Source organism: Tachysurus vachellii, chromosome 4 (assembly GCF_030014155.1).
Source record: "Tachysurus vachellii isolate PV-2020 chromosome 4, HZAU_Pvac_v1, whole genome shotgun sequence".
NCBI classification, from domain to species: domain Eukaryota; kingdom Metazoa; phylum Chordata; class Actinopteri; order Siluriformes; family Bagridae; genus Tachysurus; species Tachysurus vachellii.
The window spans coordinates 17,698,899-17,716,057 of NC_083463.1; the positions used below are offsets into that span (position 1 = coordinate 17,698,899).

Here is a 17,159-nt window from a genome sequence, read left to right on the forward strand (position 1 = left end):
GGTCGTCTATGATAATGGGAGGTCCTCCAGTAGGTGCTTCCATGGCTGTTTCAGTTGCGCTTCCTCCTCCTTTGGCAACATTATGCTGAAATAGAGTGTGCGGAGCGTAATGCAATCTAGGAGCAGTGATTCGCCAAACCTCCCTTATTGCAGTCGCACACATTTCTTCTGATTTTATTTTGTAGTAACGAGTAACGAAGATGCTTAGTGGAAATATAACGGAGTAAAAGTATTCATTTTATCTAGGAAATGTAATGGAGTAAAAGTGAAAGTTGACAAATTTAAATAGCGAAGTAAAGTACAGATACATGAAATTTCTGCTTAAGTACAGTACAGTAACAAAGTATTTGTACTCCGTTACATTACAACACTGGTTATTTGCATATTAATATCAATGCACCATCTTTTATTTTTTTTTGCTTTAATACAGTGATAGAATTTGATATTACGTTGTATGAAGTGCAGAGGCGTATGTATGACTGTGTGTTTTCTCACACCCCTTCCTGCACCTGCAATTATTATATTGTCTTTTTTTTAGGTAAATAATATTGCACGAAAATCCACACAATGTGGCATTCCCACAATCCTATTCATCTAGATTAGAGTCTGTGCAGTGGAGCATGCCAGGACATAGAGGCTGAGCCAAACTCACTTTCTGACACTACTGAGGCCAGAGTTTAACCTGGTGGAAAATCATTCCACTTGCTGCTGTAAGCATAGCATCCTCCATTCAAGGATTCCGGTCACTGATCTATAGGAAGGGACCGACATGATCTGTGATGCTGTGCAATCTCAGTTCCACCCTATTGCCTGTTTTTGAATCTGATGATGCCACGGCCATCCATGGCCACGAGCCAAGAAAGAGAAATTAGCTATGCTGTCAGGGTGGAAGGGATGCCATTACTCTCTTCACTGTCAATCAGCAAGGCAGTAGCAAGTCATGGGCTTCTGCGATGTCATGTACACAGAAGAGGGCAGATAGTGCTTGCCTCTGAGTTGGTTACTCTGACCTGTGATCTAGTATGAGCAGCTGTTAAAAAAGATATGCTTGACAGACACTGTGTACGGTGGAGGAAATGCATGTTAAGCATTCACCCTCCCTGGATGGGGGATAGCTGGCTAGTGTGTGAAAACTAACAGACGAAGAAAAGGGAATATGGTGGTGGCAGATTTGGGAGTTGTAGGTCTGGGATGATTGGAAAATGGGGGTATAGGTATGTCCTTAAATAGTGTAATATACAGTAATATACAGTTTATTGCACTGATATGGTTATTTTTGTTAACAGTGCAGTTAAGAAACATTATCACTAATAATATAGTCTAGAAACGTGAACCAGTTCATGCTATAACCATGGAAAAGATGATTAGGTGACTATTTTTTTATTACTGGTCAATTTGTAAAAAAAGATTACTGGAAGATGCAATATCATCTTGTTTTACAGTGTTTGTATTAGTTTTGTAAGAATCAGTTGAATCATATGGTGCGCTAATGATTTCCAAAGTTTTAGCAAATTACAATATTTGTACAAACACACATGGTTGAAAGGTAAATAGTTGAACTTTTTTTTGTACTCTTGTATCTATTTGCTCTATTGACTGCCCTTGAACGACAATCATGTTCAGTACTTTCAGTTGCCTTAGAGTTGCAGTAATACACCAAATTTATAATGTGGCTACAGCTGAGGGACCTTGAGGAGTCGATTTTTGTAAACAGTGGATTAAATTGGATGGGTTTTGAGGGGTGACTGCCACAGTATGTTTACTGTGCGGGGTGGTGGTGTTGTGGTGGGGGGCTGTTGGCCACTGTTAATAGGCTGTCTGCATGGGCCACAACTGACTTGATGAGTAATTTTCAGTCACAGCAGGCTTTAATAACAGGAAAGCCAAAAACAGTCCACTCTACACAATATAAACATAAACCTGAAATTTTAGATGAACTGAATTTGCCTACTAATAGATTCCACACAGAGATTCTAATCTAAACCTACTGTATTTGTGTGTGTGTGTATGTTTGTGTATTCATATTCCTGAGGTTATTCACCTGTAGGCAGGGAGAGTATAGAATACTATTTTACATCTTAAAGTGCAAATTCCATACAACTCCACTTGTATTTAATACATCATTTTAATACTTTTGTACCCTTAGAAAACATATTCAAATATTTCATATGGTAAGTATTGCTTGGACAAGATTAAATCTGTTCCAGATTGCATATATAATATTACTGATTAAATGTAAGGTTGCTGTGAAACATGCATAATTTATAATTTATTCATAATTCACTCTCTACGACAGTGTGGAATGAATTCATAAGTAACTCATAAAAACTATGATTCTTTTAATCCTAGATAACCAAGATGTCGGAATCAGCTAAGGATCTTGAGAAATTAGTGCAGAGACTTCCTGAAATCTCCATTTTTGAGCAAAACAGCAAAAAACAAACAAAAAACCCCCAAATATATATATGTACAGTATATCAAAGACAACAAACAGACATATTATTGCTTTGCAATGGTCTGGAATAATATCTGTTCTTTAGCCTCAACTGAAAGTCATCCATTAAGTGAAATTCATCAGAGAGCATTGACTCTTTAAACATTATCAAAGATGGTTTGTTAAATCTTTCAAAGTTGTGGCAGCTTTGTGAGTTTCCTCACAGGATCACTGACACAGAGAAAGAAAAAGAAAGAAATAGCAACTGTGCGTTAGCTGAAAAATAAAAAAGAACATGCAAATGCTGTTTTTCAGTTTCCGTGTTACGGGATTCCGTTGCAGGTTTTGTCTACAGTTTTCCAATTATGATAACTTGTAATAATGAAACCCATTAGTACAGGACATCACTACCAGCATAGTTAATGTAATTCTCTTACATCACTACAACTCCCATGCTGGGGATGCTTGGATTTTATGTCTTTAATTAGAAAAATATTCTAGACTAATTTAATTTAGTTTATTTAAATCAATTCATTTAGGCCGCACTGTGGCGTGGCGGTTAGCTTTGCTGCCTTACAGCTTTAGTTTCGATCCTGAGCTCAGGTTACTGCTGTGTGGAAATCTGTGTGTTCTTCTTATGTCAGGGGGGGTTCTTTCTCACTTTCAAAAAACATGTCAGTAAGTGGAAACTCTAAATTTCCCCTAGATCTGATTGAGAGTGTAAATGTGTGTGAGTGTAGTGCCTTGTGAGTCATCCTATTGAAGGTGTATTCCTGCCTCGAGTTTCTGGAATAGGCTGTGGATTCATGATGACCCCGACAAAGATATAGTGATTTCTGAAGATGAATGTACACCAGAAAATTTGAAGAAGAGGAGTGTTATTACGGATATGACCTTTAAAATCACAGCAAAACTGTACTAGATCAGCAGACTTGAAAATGATATTACACTTGATTTGCTGTATTACACAATATTTCTAAATTGGTGGACATTTTCTAATCCAAAGAGGAGCTTGAAGATATTAGACCTATTTCAATCATGTATTTTTAACCTTCCCAGTAATACAAATGTTTATTGCCATTATAGGTTTATGTGAGATATTTGTTTATTATTTGTTTATTATTAAATATTTGCTGACATAAGCACCAATAACAGTTTGTTCATACACTCCTATTCTCTGGATTCACTGAGAGCAATTAACAATCTACTGTATGGCCCATTAAGTCATTAATATAATGGACCTTCCTGGAAAGAGCCCTACTGAAGCCTGATGTCCATCCCTAGCTGTATGCTATTGCTGTGAAGGATTAGAGAGGGTCCTTATTTATTATTAATTGATTTATTTACCTTATATCTCAATAGTATTTGCCGCACTCAGAATATCTCACTTTATGTGACTGCACAGTTAGCCATTACAGTGTGCAGAGTAAATCTATTCAGATCTGAGTGCTTGTTTAATGAGATTTATTTTTACAAAGCTTAGGCAAGAAAACAGAAAAAATGGACATAGATGAACAATGAAAGCTTTGGCTGCTTGACCATCATATTAGAGTCAACAGAGGATTTGTCTCAGTACTGTGCATTCTTTTCAGCAGGCCCATTGCCTGGGTAATGTTGCGCTATATCAGTTCTTTGTCCCACATATTCAGTGCAATAAAGCAGATTCAAATGGTGAATCTATTTAAATCAAACTGTCCTATTCCATGTCTTCACTCTTTACATGTTCTTGGTCGTTTGCAGACTTGTCTAAGACAATGGAAAATTGCTGCAATGAAATAAAATGGAAAGTTAAAGAAGAGAAAGAAATGGAGAAAAAGCAGAAAGTGAGATGGGATGTATCAGTGAATTTTCTGTATAGTGTGCAAAATTGCATCAACAAAAGTGAGTGCTTGCTTCTGTTGATGCAATTTTGTGCACTATACAAAAAATGTACTGACACCTCATATTTGGTAACTCGTATATTACAGCTGAACTAAAATAAACAGTGGTTTGATGAGTCACAGCTTGACTTTCCCTCACAGTTTGGCTTTGTCTCTATAAATGTTCCCTTCGCTCATTACCCTGTGGAGACAAGGTCTCTTAACTACAGTTCATTAGTCATCTCAAATGCCCCTTGGTACAAATGGAATATATAGATAGCCCTGAATATGGCTGTAAGAATGGCCTCTGTCATATGGGACATTTTTAAAGGGTGTTTTCTTTCTTTTTTTTGCTTCTAAACCCATGCAGTGATCTTTTCTCAACAAATACAGGCCAAACCCTTACCTTTTTAAAGATGGGGACAAATAAATCATCTTAAAGCTGTCAAGAGCTGAAACAATTTGGGGACATGAAAAAGGTGAAAAAGAACTGAGCTAAGAATATCTCATAATAAGGGTATTTATAAATTGCTGTTCAGTGTACAGAAGATCAATTGAGGGCTGCACAACAATGTAGAGTTGTTACCTAACTAGGAAATCACTGGGAGCAAAAAATAAAATCCAGTGTACACATTTTTTACTAATATACAATACTTGATCAGTAACTTTGAACCATTGTTGTGTCAGTCAGCTGTATGGTCTGAGCTGTATCAGCATTTAGTTTGTGCTGACCCATGAGTTCTTAGTTGCACAACTATAAACTGTTGTAGAAAGGACATTATTTACATTCACATTATTTACTGTCCAGTGTCACACAAATGAGGATGGGCTCTTTTCTGAGCCTGGTTCCTCTAAAGGTTTCTTCCTCATATCATCTCAGGGAGTTTTTCTTCTCAGCCGTCTGGCTTGTTCGTTAGGAATATTGATAGATGTTAGTAATATATTGTAACTAATTTTAAACTTTTTTTTCTGCTTCTACACTTCTGTAAAGCTGCTTTGAGACAATGTGAATTGTTAAAAACGCTATTCAAATAAATTGAATTGAATGAATTACAATATGTATAATATTTGTATATGCAATGTGTATATACATTATTTTTCCGTATATATATTTTCATATTTTCATATTTTATATAGTTTTTATATAGTCTTATCTATCTCCTTTTGGTTTTATTTTTTTATCCCTAATTGCATTCCTTTTATGCTTAAATACCGGACAGACGCAAAAAGCATTTCACTTCATGTCGTGCCCTGTGTGTATGTGTATGTGACAAATAAAATTTGATTTGATTTGATTTGATTTGATTTGTATGTTGTCATATTTTTGCTTGTTTTTTTAGTTGTCTAATCTCATCTCGTCTAGTCTCATCAATCTCCCACAAAAATTAGCATTAAATGATGTTCAAATCTTTATAAATCTACCTAATACCAATATGCTACAGAGTCTCAGAATTTTGTAAATATAAATGTACTGTACATTTCCCCATGCCCCTGTGGCAGCACACAGACACCCCCACAACACCCGTTAGTGAAAGAAGCATGTTCTTTGATCTGTGATGATGGTCTTTGGTAAAAAGTTTGGATTAAAAAAAATTATATATTAAGTCGAAAAGAGACTGTATCCAATTTTCCATTACAAGTCTGTCTTTAAACATAGGGCATATTGTTACTAATGTAAAAGCAGCAACCAAGTAGCAAAAAAGTAAGTACAGTAAGTAGGTCAGAATTGCTAAGAGTCACTGCCTCTTGTCACCTCTTTAGTGGTGTGATGAATTAGGGAATCTAAGGAAATTGAGTGGTTCTTGTGGTCCAAAATGGTGACAACCTTAATGATTAAGAATTTATGCAATTCTCTTTCTTGTTGTTTCATCTTTTCACAGGAAGTGTCTGCATCTCCCAGTCAGTTAAGATCCCCCGTGAGCCCAAAGCAGGAGAATTTGACAAGATCATTCATCGCCTGGTCGAAAACCCAAATGCAAGAGTGGTCATTATTTTTGCAAATGAGGATGATATAAGGTGAGTCTTAAGGATGATATAAGGTGCTAACATTGAATTAAACAGAATATGACTCAAAGCCTTCAACTAATTCCAATGTAATTACTGATCTGTAAGTTTCTGTCTATTTATTAAAGACTTTTTGTGCCATCGGTTTAGCCATAATAAGCAGTTTAGCAATTCTTTATGGGATGGATTTTTAGTTTCCTGTATCTGAAGTGCGATGACCTATCAGCCTTTATTGCTGGTTTTGATTTAGAAAAGATGATCATTTAGGGGCTTGACAAAATTCCCCATCTTGAATTCTCTGTCTGATTGAGCATCCTGCTGCATATAGCTCATTGTTAGACATGGTCAATACAGAATGGTCAGTTATATATCGATTTACAATTATTCTAAATGAAAGTCTTTGACAGGCTTTGTAATATGTTTTTTTTTGGACAAAGACTGTAAAGTACAATTGAGGTGACTGGCTTTGGAGGGAACTGGTAAAATAATGCTTACACTATCTGGTTATTCTGTTCTCTTTGAAGGAGGCTGCTGCAGGCAGCAAAGAAAAGCAATTTGACTGGTCACCTCTTGTGGGTAGGATCAGATAGCTGGGGTTCTAAAATTTCTCCTGTGCTCTACCAAGAGGAGATGGCTGAGGGAGCTGTTACTATCCTACCAAAGCGCCAGTCCATTAAAGGTAAGGAAGCTCAAACAAATATATGATATACAAAGGAATGTTTTATATGTAAAATATATGTTAGTGCATTGCTTCATGTATATATTAAATGCAAGTTCAATTTAAAGTTCAATTAAAAGTTCAACTTTAAAGTGTATGGGAAAAGCGTTTCTTGCCTATTTTTATGCATTACAACATAATGGTGCTATTTACTGATGATAATGTCCAATGAAGTGTCCAAATGTCATCAAATCTTAATAAAACACATCAAGAAATGGTTAAACGTCTTGCAACACTGTATGTCATCTAAAGTGTGGAGCTCTGCCCTTTCATTTGATTTTGACAGAACACATTAAATAACACTTATTTTATTGATCTTCTCTCAGGATTTGATCGTTATTTTACCAGTCGGACACTAGAAAATAACAGGAGGAACATCTGGTTTGCTGAGTTCTGGGAGAACAATTTCAACTGCAAGCTCAATCGGCATGCCTTGAAGAAAGGATCGGGCATAAAGAAATGTACAAGTAAGAAATCCTGGCTTCTTCAGGACTGTCAAAACCTTTTTTCTTAAAGGAAGAAACAGGGAACAGAGAAGGGAAGAATGAGAGAGGTGGTGAGAGAGAGTGTGAGAAGCCCAGAATATGCGTATGTATGTGTGTGTGTGTGTGTGTGTGAGTGTGTTTGTGTGTGTGCCTAGGTGGCTGGTAGCGGATGAGGGTAATGGAGAGGAAGGAGAGAGAATGAAAATACACACAGGATTCTAAATCCATTCAGAAGCACTCAGGGCCAGATGTACTAAGCTGTTTGTGCCTGTTTGTTTTTTTATGCTTTTTTTCTGTGCAAAAAAAACCCTAGTGTGTTATGTCTGAAGCTGGCATATGAGCCTAAATTCGCAATTTAACACAACATTTAACACAAGACACAAAGTACGCTTCTCTCCCTCATACATAGTGCATGCATTTAAGAGAGAAAAGCGCAAAAAGCAGGAAGTCAGCTAAAAAAAAGTAGAAAAAATAGAAAGTGCTCCGGACTACATATTTCATTTGATGAACTAACCCTTGGGCAATTAGACTTCAAATTTTGCATGTAATTTGGTCTGCCTCCTAAAACCAGGTGTAAATTTCCACCATGAGTATTGCCCTAAGCTTCATATTCAGTGGATATGTTTTTATTCAATAGCACACACACACACACACACACACACACACACACACACACACATATATATATATAGACACACACTGCTTAGCACAGTTTACTTGCACGCAGTACCCTTCTTATTAAATCCAAATATTAATTAAATAGTATATAATGTTTTTTAATGATATTTAATTGTTCTGATAATAGAGTGTTTATTTAATAAGAATAACATTCATTAACACATTATCTTCATTACTGAACTTCCAAATTCTTTTTTTCACTTTATATAAAAGCATTTTAGACACGAAGCTTAGTAAACCGAATGTGAATTTCAGGCAATTTTAGAGAATTTTGCACTCCGTTGTCTGATGTGCATGCATCTAGTTTGTGTTTATGTCTACCAGTGTCTAAGTTATAAACTATAAAACTGTTTCCCACAAAACTCCTGGGCTAAGCATCATTTCCACTGCACTACCTTTATAAAACCAGTCAAATCTACTAGAGAAGGGCTGATGACCTGTAATTGATTCATGTCTCAAGGGAGTGGCGTTCTACCATTGTGTCCATCTGCAGTCAGCACTTGACCCTTTGGACACCCAGTGCAGCTGTCTCATAGCAACAAACCTCTGGCTGTGGCCAATCACTGTGCGTTGTGTTCTTATGAGAAGGATGCAGGGCTTTCTAGAGACAGATTTGCTAGAGGATGCTATTCACACAGCATGTGCACTGCGGCAGTGAACAGGGCAGGAGGGATGTCAAGCTCTGGCTTTGCAGTCAAGTTAATTTTTATAGCTGACTGCTTTCAAGATGACTCATCTGACCATAGCTTCACAGTTCTCCAAATGTCATCTTTATGAATTTTGTAAACATGCGTAAGTCCGCTAATTTTCTGTAGGCCTTTTTCACATTTCTGTGCTGATACAAATGTAACTAAAGCAGCAGGCTTGTGCTTCAACCAACAAACTTACACATGCATGAGTCAACATTCACCCACAGATCGACCAAAATTACCACTGACATTGTTGATGACTAATGATGATGTCAGATGTTCAAAATATAATGCTGAATGACTGAACCAATTCAAAATCATTTTTATTCACAAAACTTGAATTTCTGTAAACACAAAACAGCTAGAGAAGTTTGATGTAGGCTGCTGAAGGCAACAGATAGGCATTCAGATTCAACGTCATTTGAATGAAATGTTCCATTATATTGTAGATTTCTGTTTAGGAAATGAAGGAACAAACAATTGTACAATTACAGTTACAGTATAATATAAAATATGTTTCTACCTGTTTAGTTGTCCCTCTAGGGGAACTTTTAAAAGTAGAACTCTGAGTGTTTCCCTATCAGAATGGGTCAAAGAAGAAATCTTTTTGGAAGTTAACGACCCTAAGTTATCTAATGACTTCTTAAAGATTTTGCAAAGAGCCCGCCTTTCAAAAAGTGTAATTCTACTATCATTCACTGGTGTTAGATGGCAGAGAATAACACCAATGCCCTGATTACTCATCCCTCCCAAATACCCTATTATGAATAAAGGGTTGGATATTCTTGCATCCCAATGCTCTCTCTCTCTCTCTCTCTCTCTCTCTCTCTCTCTCTCTCTCTCTCTCTCTCTCTCTCTCTCTCTCTCTCTCTCTCTCTCTCTCTCTCTCTCTCTGTGTGTGTTCAAACCGTCATCATGATGTCCCCCTTTTAAAAAGAACAAACAAACATGAAGAGACCAGATGATATATACACTTCCACAATGAATATAATTTCAGTCATCAAATGGATTGAATCATTGAATCATCTCTTTTTTTTTAACTGGATTGCTGTTGAATATGTGATGACTGGCTCTTTAGCAGATGATATTAGTCAATCAGACATAAATTACTGAGTACTGTTCCTGGCCTGTAGTTTGGGCTTCTTTTCATTGCAGGAATGAAAGAACAGCAGGGCAGACAAGACTTTCACAACATATTCTGTTGGGAAGTCATGAAAGAGGAAAAAGGGGCTATTTCAGATTGTTTTGGTACACAACAGATTATGGTGGATTTATCAGCAATACACAAGAGGGTCTTGTCATATTCCAGATGATTTTGTTGCCGTTGTTGTCACTCTTAATAAGTCTTAGCATCTACACTGTCAAATCCAAAATCTCTGGTGACGCGAAAGCAAGTTAAAATGCCTTTGCAGCACTCTTCTAAGTCTCCCTGATGGCTTGTGTAAGCCAAATGAGAGCAAGGGATAGTTGATGTCTAAAGGATTTTGTGAAATTGATTTGATCAAAGCCGAAGGGCAGGAACCAATCTTTTATCTATAAGGATTGTATGATGGGTGAAGTATTGATTGCAATATGAAGGAACAGTGGGTGAAGATGATACCTTTCACTTCCACCATTATAGCAAAGAAGCATTTGGATGGGTTGCACTAAAGGTCAGCTTTAGAGGCTCAGAACATGTGATTATTGTCAAACATGCGCATAGTTTCCTTTGCAGAAAAATTCCACCTGCATGTTTAGGGTAGTATATATTCATCTTACATGGTTAGAAGCCCCATGTGTCAATAAAGTCACATTCACAACACATATTTCAGTATAGGATTTAAACAGGCATGCTGAATAAAAAATAATTCTGTCTGGCTCTTGGACACATACCCTCAAGCTATTTGTGTGTGCATCGGTGTTTTGTGATTTCTGTCTCAAACAAAATGCATACTCTACAGTACATGCATTGTGTATTATTTATACACTATATTTGCTGCAGTATGTTTGATTAGAAAATCCTTGTGCCAAAACTCATGCCTGATGAATATGCAGAGTGGCGTGTGACTCCTCCACAAATATTTTATCAAAGAAGCAGTAACATACGGACACTATGTATAAATAAAGAGGAAAAGGAGAGGAAAAAAAGATGTGTAAACCCTCAAAAAAAGCATGCCTCAGCTAATCCAAATGGTTTTCTCTAAAAGCACTGTGAGCCAGCTGAATATGTGTGGGCATGCTCTGATTTGAGGATGAGGAGTCTCTCTCTCTCTCTCTCTCTCTCTCTCTCTCTCTCTCTTTCTTTCTTATGTGTGTGTTATAGTGTGACAAACTGGGTACATAGTGATGGAAAACGTGAGTAACTGTATGGATGGGTGGGAGTCTGTAGAGTAAATACAAGAGAAGAGTAAAGAAAAAGCATGTGTAGAGCCAGTTCTCTCCAGTTATGAGATTGATGTATATTTTTTCCTGAAGCAGCAGCCACCCTGATAGTCTTAACGGAGTCACATGATGACAATTTTTTTTTTGTCTTCTGCAGTAATGCTTATGGCAAACAATTACCACTTCTTTAATTTGGGCCTTTAAAGATTCATGGGCTTGTCAGGCTGTTAAATTGCCTTTGCTTTTCTGGAGTAGGCTGGGCTGAAGTGATGCTAATTACAATCCCTGAAATAAAAGACTCACACATTATCTAAGAACTACAGTAACTTTTTTGGGCAAAAAAAATCTATAATTCAGTTAACCACCCTTTAGATATTTCCATATTGATGTACTAAATACATTACGGCTTTATAAGGCTACTTGAACAATTTGATTCTAAACACAAAGTCATAGCAGCATTCTTGATAACACAAGAGAGCACTGTCATAACTGATGGCAAGCTTTATTCTGATGACTGCACTACACAATTGAGACCCACCACCATGACATCTGCTAGCACGTCTCCCAGTTTAATTCGGCAGGGTCATAATTGAAAATGCTCCTAGCCAATTAAGATCTTATAAAAAAAAATTATAAATAATAATTAAAAAATAAAACAAACAGGCGGAGTAAATCCAGCTCTAATGAATATACAGCTGTCTGGCATGATTAGAGGAGCATGGAAAGATAATTAAACTTGCTTGCTCTCTTTACTGCATGTTTTTCCACCCTTAGTAAGTATTAAAAGATCTGTTCAATTCATCAGACTCAGCCCATGATGCAGGGCTTAGATAATGCAAATGAAGACACATTAAGTCATTCCATCAAATCTATAAAGAGCTGTCTAGGCTTTTGTGGTTCTGGATTAAGACATATTACATCCAAAAAAAAAAAAATGGCTGTGCTAAAAATAACTCAATCTGGGTCAGTTTGAAAACAGGCAAATATGGTCTTTTTATTCAGTGAGGTTGGATTAGTATGAATTAGCTGGATCAGAAATGTGTGTAGAAATATCTACATTGCAGGACTGTAGATACCTCTGGACGGACAGCTATAGGACAGCTGTGTAATATTTTTGTTTTGTTTTCCAATCAACTTCATACATTTCTTGGGATATATTTAGTAATATGGTCAGTAATATTTGTTGTCCATGAAGAATGGAAAGAAAGAAACAACACTCTTCAACCAGCTCTTTATTCACCACATTTATAAAATATGCAATACAGACAAGAATTTGACTTGTTTCTCTGTACTAGAATAAAAAATGTGTTTACCTCAGTCTTGAAATGATCTGTAACAAACTGTAAATGAGGGAACAAATGAACTGCAAAGGAAGGAATGATTTTCTTTCAACAGAAATGTTACAACACTGATGTCAGTTATAAATTTAGGTTTTCCTTGCTGCACTGGTAATGTGTGACCTTGTGTTGACACTTATTTAAAAGGTGTTCAACTCTTAAAATCCTACTAATTAAATAAGGAGAGATGAAAAGAGAATGAGAATTACACATCAACGGTTTCCCCTTTGAGATATTAATAGATATTATATATTATTAGTAATAACAATTAGGGGCTAGTTAGCCAGTATTAGCTAGAACACAATGGTAGAGCTGATAGAAGATTTCTCTTTTGTTAAACCCATAGCTTCAGGCAGTGTTTTTTCTCTACAAAAAACACCTTAATACTTAAGTAATGGTCAAGTTCTTTTGAAAGCAGCTATATTTTTGATCTCTTTTTCATTTCCAGATCAAGAGAGGATTGGAAAAGACTCAGCATATGAGCAGGAGGGAAAAGTAATGTTTGTGATCGATGCTGTATACACCATGGCCCATGCTCTCCATAACATGCACAAAGATTTGTGTCCTGCCAAAGTGGGACTTTGCTCCAGAATGGACCCCATCGATGGAGCCCTCCTGTTAAAGTACATCCGTGAAGTGAAGATAACAGGTACAGTGCAACTTATACTGTATATCTCACCTTATAACATCAGTTTTATCATATGTGAAGCCACATGGTATTTCATGGACAACCTTTTTTTGCTCGCCTAAAACAATTTGATCAATTAGTATTTACAATATCCACCTAAATAGTGCCTATCCCAGAAGATACTGTAATAGAACAGGCTATCAAATAGCAGGTTCTATAGGCAAGGCAAATTATCCATATATTATTTAGGTAATCCCATTTTTTTTCCACTCTTTCAGTGGCAGGGTTATCTAAAAGGCATGTCCAATTATACTGTCTTCATTTTTTAACTGAATAGGGTCATGAATCATGAGTCTTTTTAAAGAAAAAACACTGACACAACACTGCTGTTCAGGTCCATGACAGGGTACACACAATAACTCTTTCTTTAACAGAAATCAACAAATAACACTGAGAATACACTGAGAAAGTATCATATCATTGCATAGTTGACAACACTGAAATTCTAAGTAATTAAGGGAAGTAATTCTCATAATGGAATATATGGTCTAAAGTAAGTGGCCACCTAACCATCTCATTTCAAAACATCTCCTCATTGTTTCTATAACAACCTCAACAATTCAGTCTTCTCGTCCAGTGTTGTTTAGTTTGAGATCAGGGATCTGTGCAGGCCACTTGAGGTCTTCTACTCCAACTTTGGCAAACCATGTGTTTATGATTTTTTTTTGTGTTTGTTTTTTTTTTTTTTAACAAGAGCTCTTATTGTCATTATTTTGGAATTATTATTCTGTTATTGTTGTTATTCTCTATCAAGTTTGGCCTAAGCTCATTAGTGCCAATGAAGGGAAATCTTAATGCTACAGCATACAAAGACATTCATTCATTCATTTTCTACCGCTTATCCGAACTACCTCGGGTCAGAGGGAGCCTGTGCGTCATTCTCAGGCGTCATTGGGCATCAAGGCAGGATACACCCTGGACGGAGTGCCAACCCATCGCAGGGCACACACACACTCTCATTCACTACGGTCAATTTTCCAGAGATGCCAATCAACCTACCATGCATGTCTTTGGACTGGGGGAGGAAACCTGAGTACCCGGAGGAAACCCCCGAGGCACGGGGAGAACATGCAAACTCCACACACACAATGGGGAGGCGGGAATCGAACCCCCAACCCTGGAGGTGTGAGGCGAACGTGCTAACCACTAAGCCACCATGCCCCCCGCATACAAAGACCTCCTAGATAATTGTTTTTCCAACTTTGTGGCCAGGTCTGCATGTATTAATAGTGTACATAAGAACGGGTTTTAATGATCCTCTAACATTTATTTCCTCAGATCCTTGTTCTTGACTTTCAGGACTGGAAACTAGTTGTTTCCTCTAGCCCATGCCATGCTCAAAGATACAGAGATTCTGTATTCATTCTGAAATTTGATGTGAAGCTCTTAAACAGTATATTCATGATATTTTGCATTGAACTGCTTCCGTATAATTAGTTGAGTAGATAACTGCCTGAATGTGCAGGTGTTTAGATGTTCCTAATATAGTGAACATAAAGTTTTTACATGGTTGTCTTATTTGGTAACTTGTCCTCTCTCTCTCTCTCTCTCTCTCTCTCTCTCTCTCTCTCTCTCTCTCTCTGTCTCTCTCTCACTCACACAACACACACACACACACACACACACACACACACACTTCCTGCTTTGATGGGACTTTGAGTGAGCTTAGTTAGGGACTTCAATAGGACAGAGCATCCCAGTCAGTTTTCCATCCATGCAGCATTCACTCCAGGCGAAGTACACGCAGCATGAGTGAACTGCTACAGCAGTTTCTTTGGCTGCCTACACACTTATCAAAAGCACAATTTATTCAGATTTTGTCAGCATATAAGCTTGAAATTTCTTTGGTCAGAAAATGTTTAAATAAATTTAGTGCAGATAGAAATGAAGAAGGAAAACGTTTGCAATTATAAATACCGATCTTGTTTGTATATTTCTTAAGAATGAATAGAATATACTAAGGTCATGAAATATTGGACGGATAAATCAGACCCAATACATGCAGGGGCCAGTAAAGCATGGATTCGAATGCAATTAGATTTTTTTAATTCCTTGTGGTCAAAATATTGCTACTTCTTGCATCACCACTGAAGTTGACTGTTGACAAAAATTTCATGAACAACTGTTGCTTCATATTACCTCCAAGCAGCTCTAGTAAATCTGTGTCGGCATATCATACTTCCTAAACATGTTTTGAAGCTTGGCAGTTCTCAAGAACCACATAATTTGTGCTAAATTGCTTATGGATTGGGATATTAGAAAATTACCTTGCAGTGCTAGAAGTGTCAGTGTGATTGTATGCACTGCTCAGTGATTACACCTTTTGAAAAGATTCTTGGCTGGTCAGACTGCCTGCTGTGTAGAGAAGAAAGTAGCAAGGAGTATGTTCTCTGAACTCCTGACCTCATCAGTTGAATTGATGAGCCATACCCTCAGACTTTCAAAGCAACTGGACAGCAGCTTTCTCTTCAGAATTGCACTTTACAGACACAAACTTAACCACAGGATTTGCAAGTTGCATAGTTGGATTAATGGTAAATCAGTCATGCAATTCAATTCGGTTCAATTCAAATTTATTTTGTTAATGCATTTAACAATAGTCACTGGTAAGCCAGCGGCAACATTGGCATTAAAGTAAACTTGAGAGAAACCAAACACAAAGTGCAAGACACTGGATACTGCTAGTAAAAGGCATTACTCTTCTACAGCAGTATACTATTCAGTCAAACTGTTCAGTGTTGAAAGGATAAAGGTTAATCCCACACCTCCATGGTTGGGGATTGATTCCCGCTTCAGCATGTTCTTCCTATGCTTTAGGGTTTTTGTATTCATACTCTGATTTCTGCCCCAAAGGCATGTTTTATAGGTTGACCGGCATCTATAAATTTCATGTTGTGTGTAAATGGGTATACGAGTGTCTGTGCTTCATTGTGCTCTGCAATGAGTTGGCATCCTGTCCAGTGTCTTTCCCTGCATTAAGTCCAGAGCCCCTGGAATAGTCTTCAGGCTCCCTGTGTAGGATACTGTAAGTGATACAGAATATGGATGGATGGATGCAGTGGTTTAAAAGAAAGCATATTTTGATCAGAGTGCAAGTAGGAACTCTTTCAGGAATAGCTATGACAAAACTATGAGGGAGAGCCTGAAAGTGAATGGAGGCATAAATCATCCTGGCTTTTCACCAACAGTAAAAGCTAATTTTACTATTTGTATTTTATTTGTGTATCATCAGATTAATAGTTCTTCCTTGTCAAATAGTAGTGAGGCTGCAGTTATCACATGTTTACCAATAAATAAACAAATAAATAAGTAAACCATTAATTATTCACTGACAAACAATGATGTGGAATGGCCATTTTGTATCTTAAAGGCAGAAGATATTCATCAACAGAAATCTACTTCTCTTTCAATCACTAGTAGCTTTCCACTGGAAAGCCCTTTGAGGATTTTGAAATAGAAAAGTAAGCCAAACATGAGCACCGAAAACAATTGCTTTTGCTGCACACTTGGCTGCTCTGGGATTTGCTAGACTGGGGACTGGGGTTAGACATGGTCAGGTTCTTTGAATACAGATAGCATAGCTCATAGTCTAAAGCTATAGAAAAATTTGGCACAAGCTTTTATAAAGAACAAGACAGTTAATGCGAAATTTATCGTGAGGATGTGGCAGCATTGTTCAAAAGCAAAAGTTTGCAGCAAAAGTGTGCAAGGTGTTGTTAAGTATGCTTAGTTATACATAAACTGCCATATTCTGCTCTCAATTTCTGCTAGATTGTGTAGATTTAAATTGTGTTTAATTTAGTGATATTCCTGAGGCAAAACTATTTGTTTTGAATATTGATTTCAAATGATTATGATCAAATGTAAAAATTCTATTAATCTCAGATTTGTTAGATTCTTTGTGGA

At 37.0% G+C, this 17,159-nt stretch overlaps 1 protein-coding gene across 2 annotated transcripts in view; it reads left to right on the plus strand.

The window, feature by feature from the left end:
• grm4 (glutamate receptor, metabotropic 4) overlaps window positions 1–17,159 on the plus strand; it is a 157,910-nt gene that overhangs the window by 125,104 nt on the left and 15,647 nt on the right. For both annotated transcript variants that reach the window (XM_060868120.1, XM_060868121.1), the window contains exons 4-7: window positions 6,174–6,309; window positions 6,822–6,976; window positions 7,342–7,482; window positions 13,014–13,214. In XM_060868120.1, coding sequence (XP_060724103.1) covers window positions 6,174–6,309; window positions 6,822–6,976; window positions 7,342–7,482; window positions 13,014–13,214 — 633 coding nt within the window. The remainder of the gene's footprint in view (window positions 1–6,173; window positions 6,310–6,821; window positions 6,977–7,341; window positions 7,483–13,013; window positions 13,215–17,159) is intronic.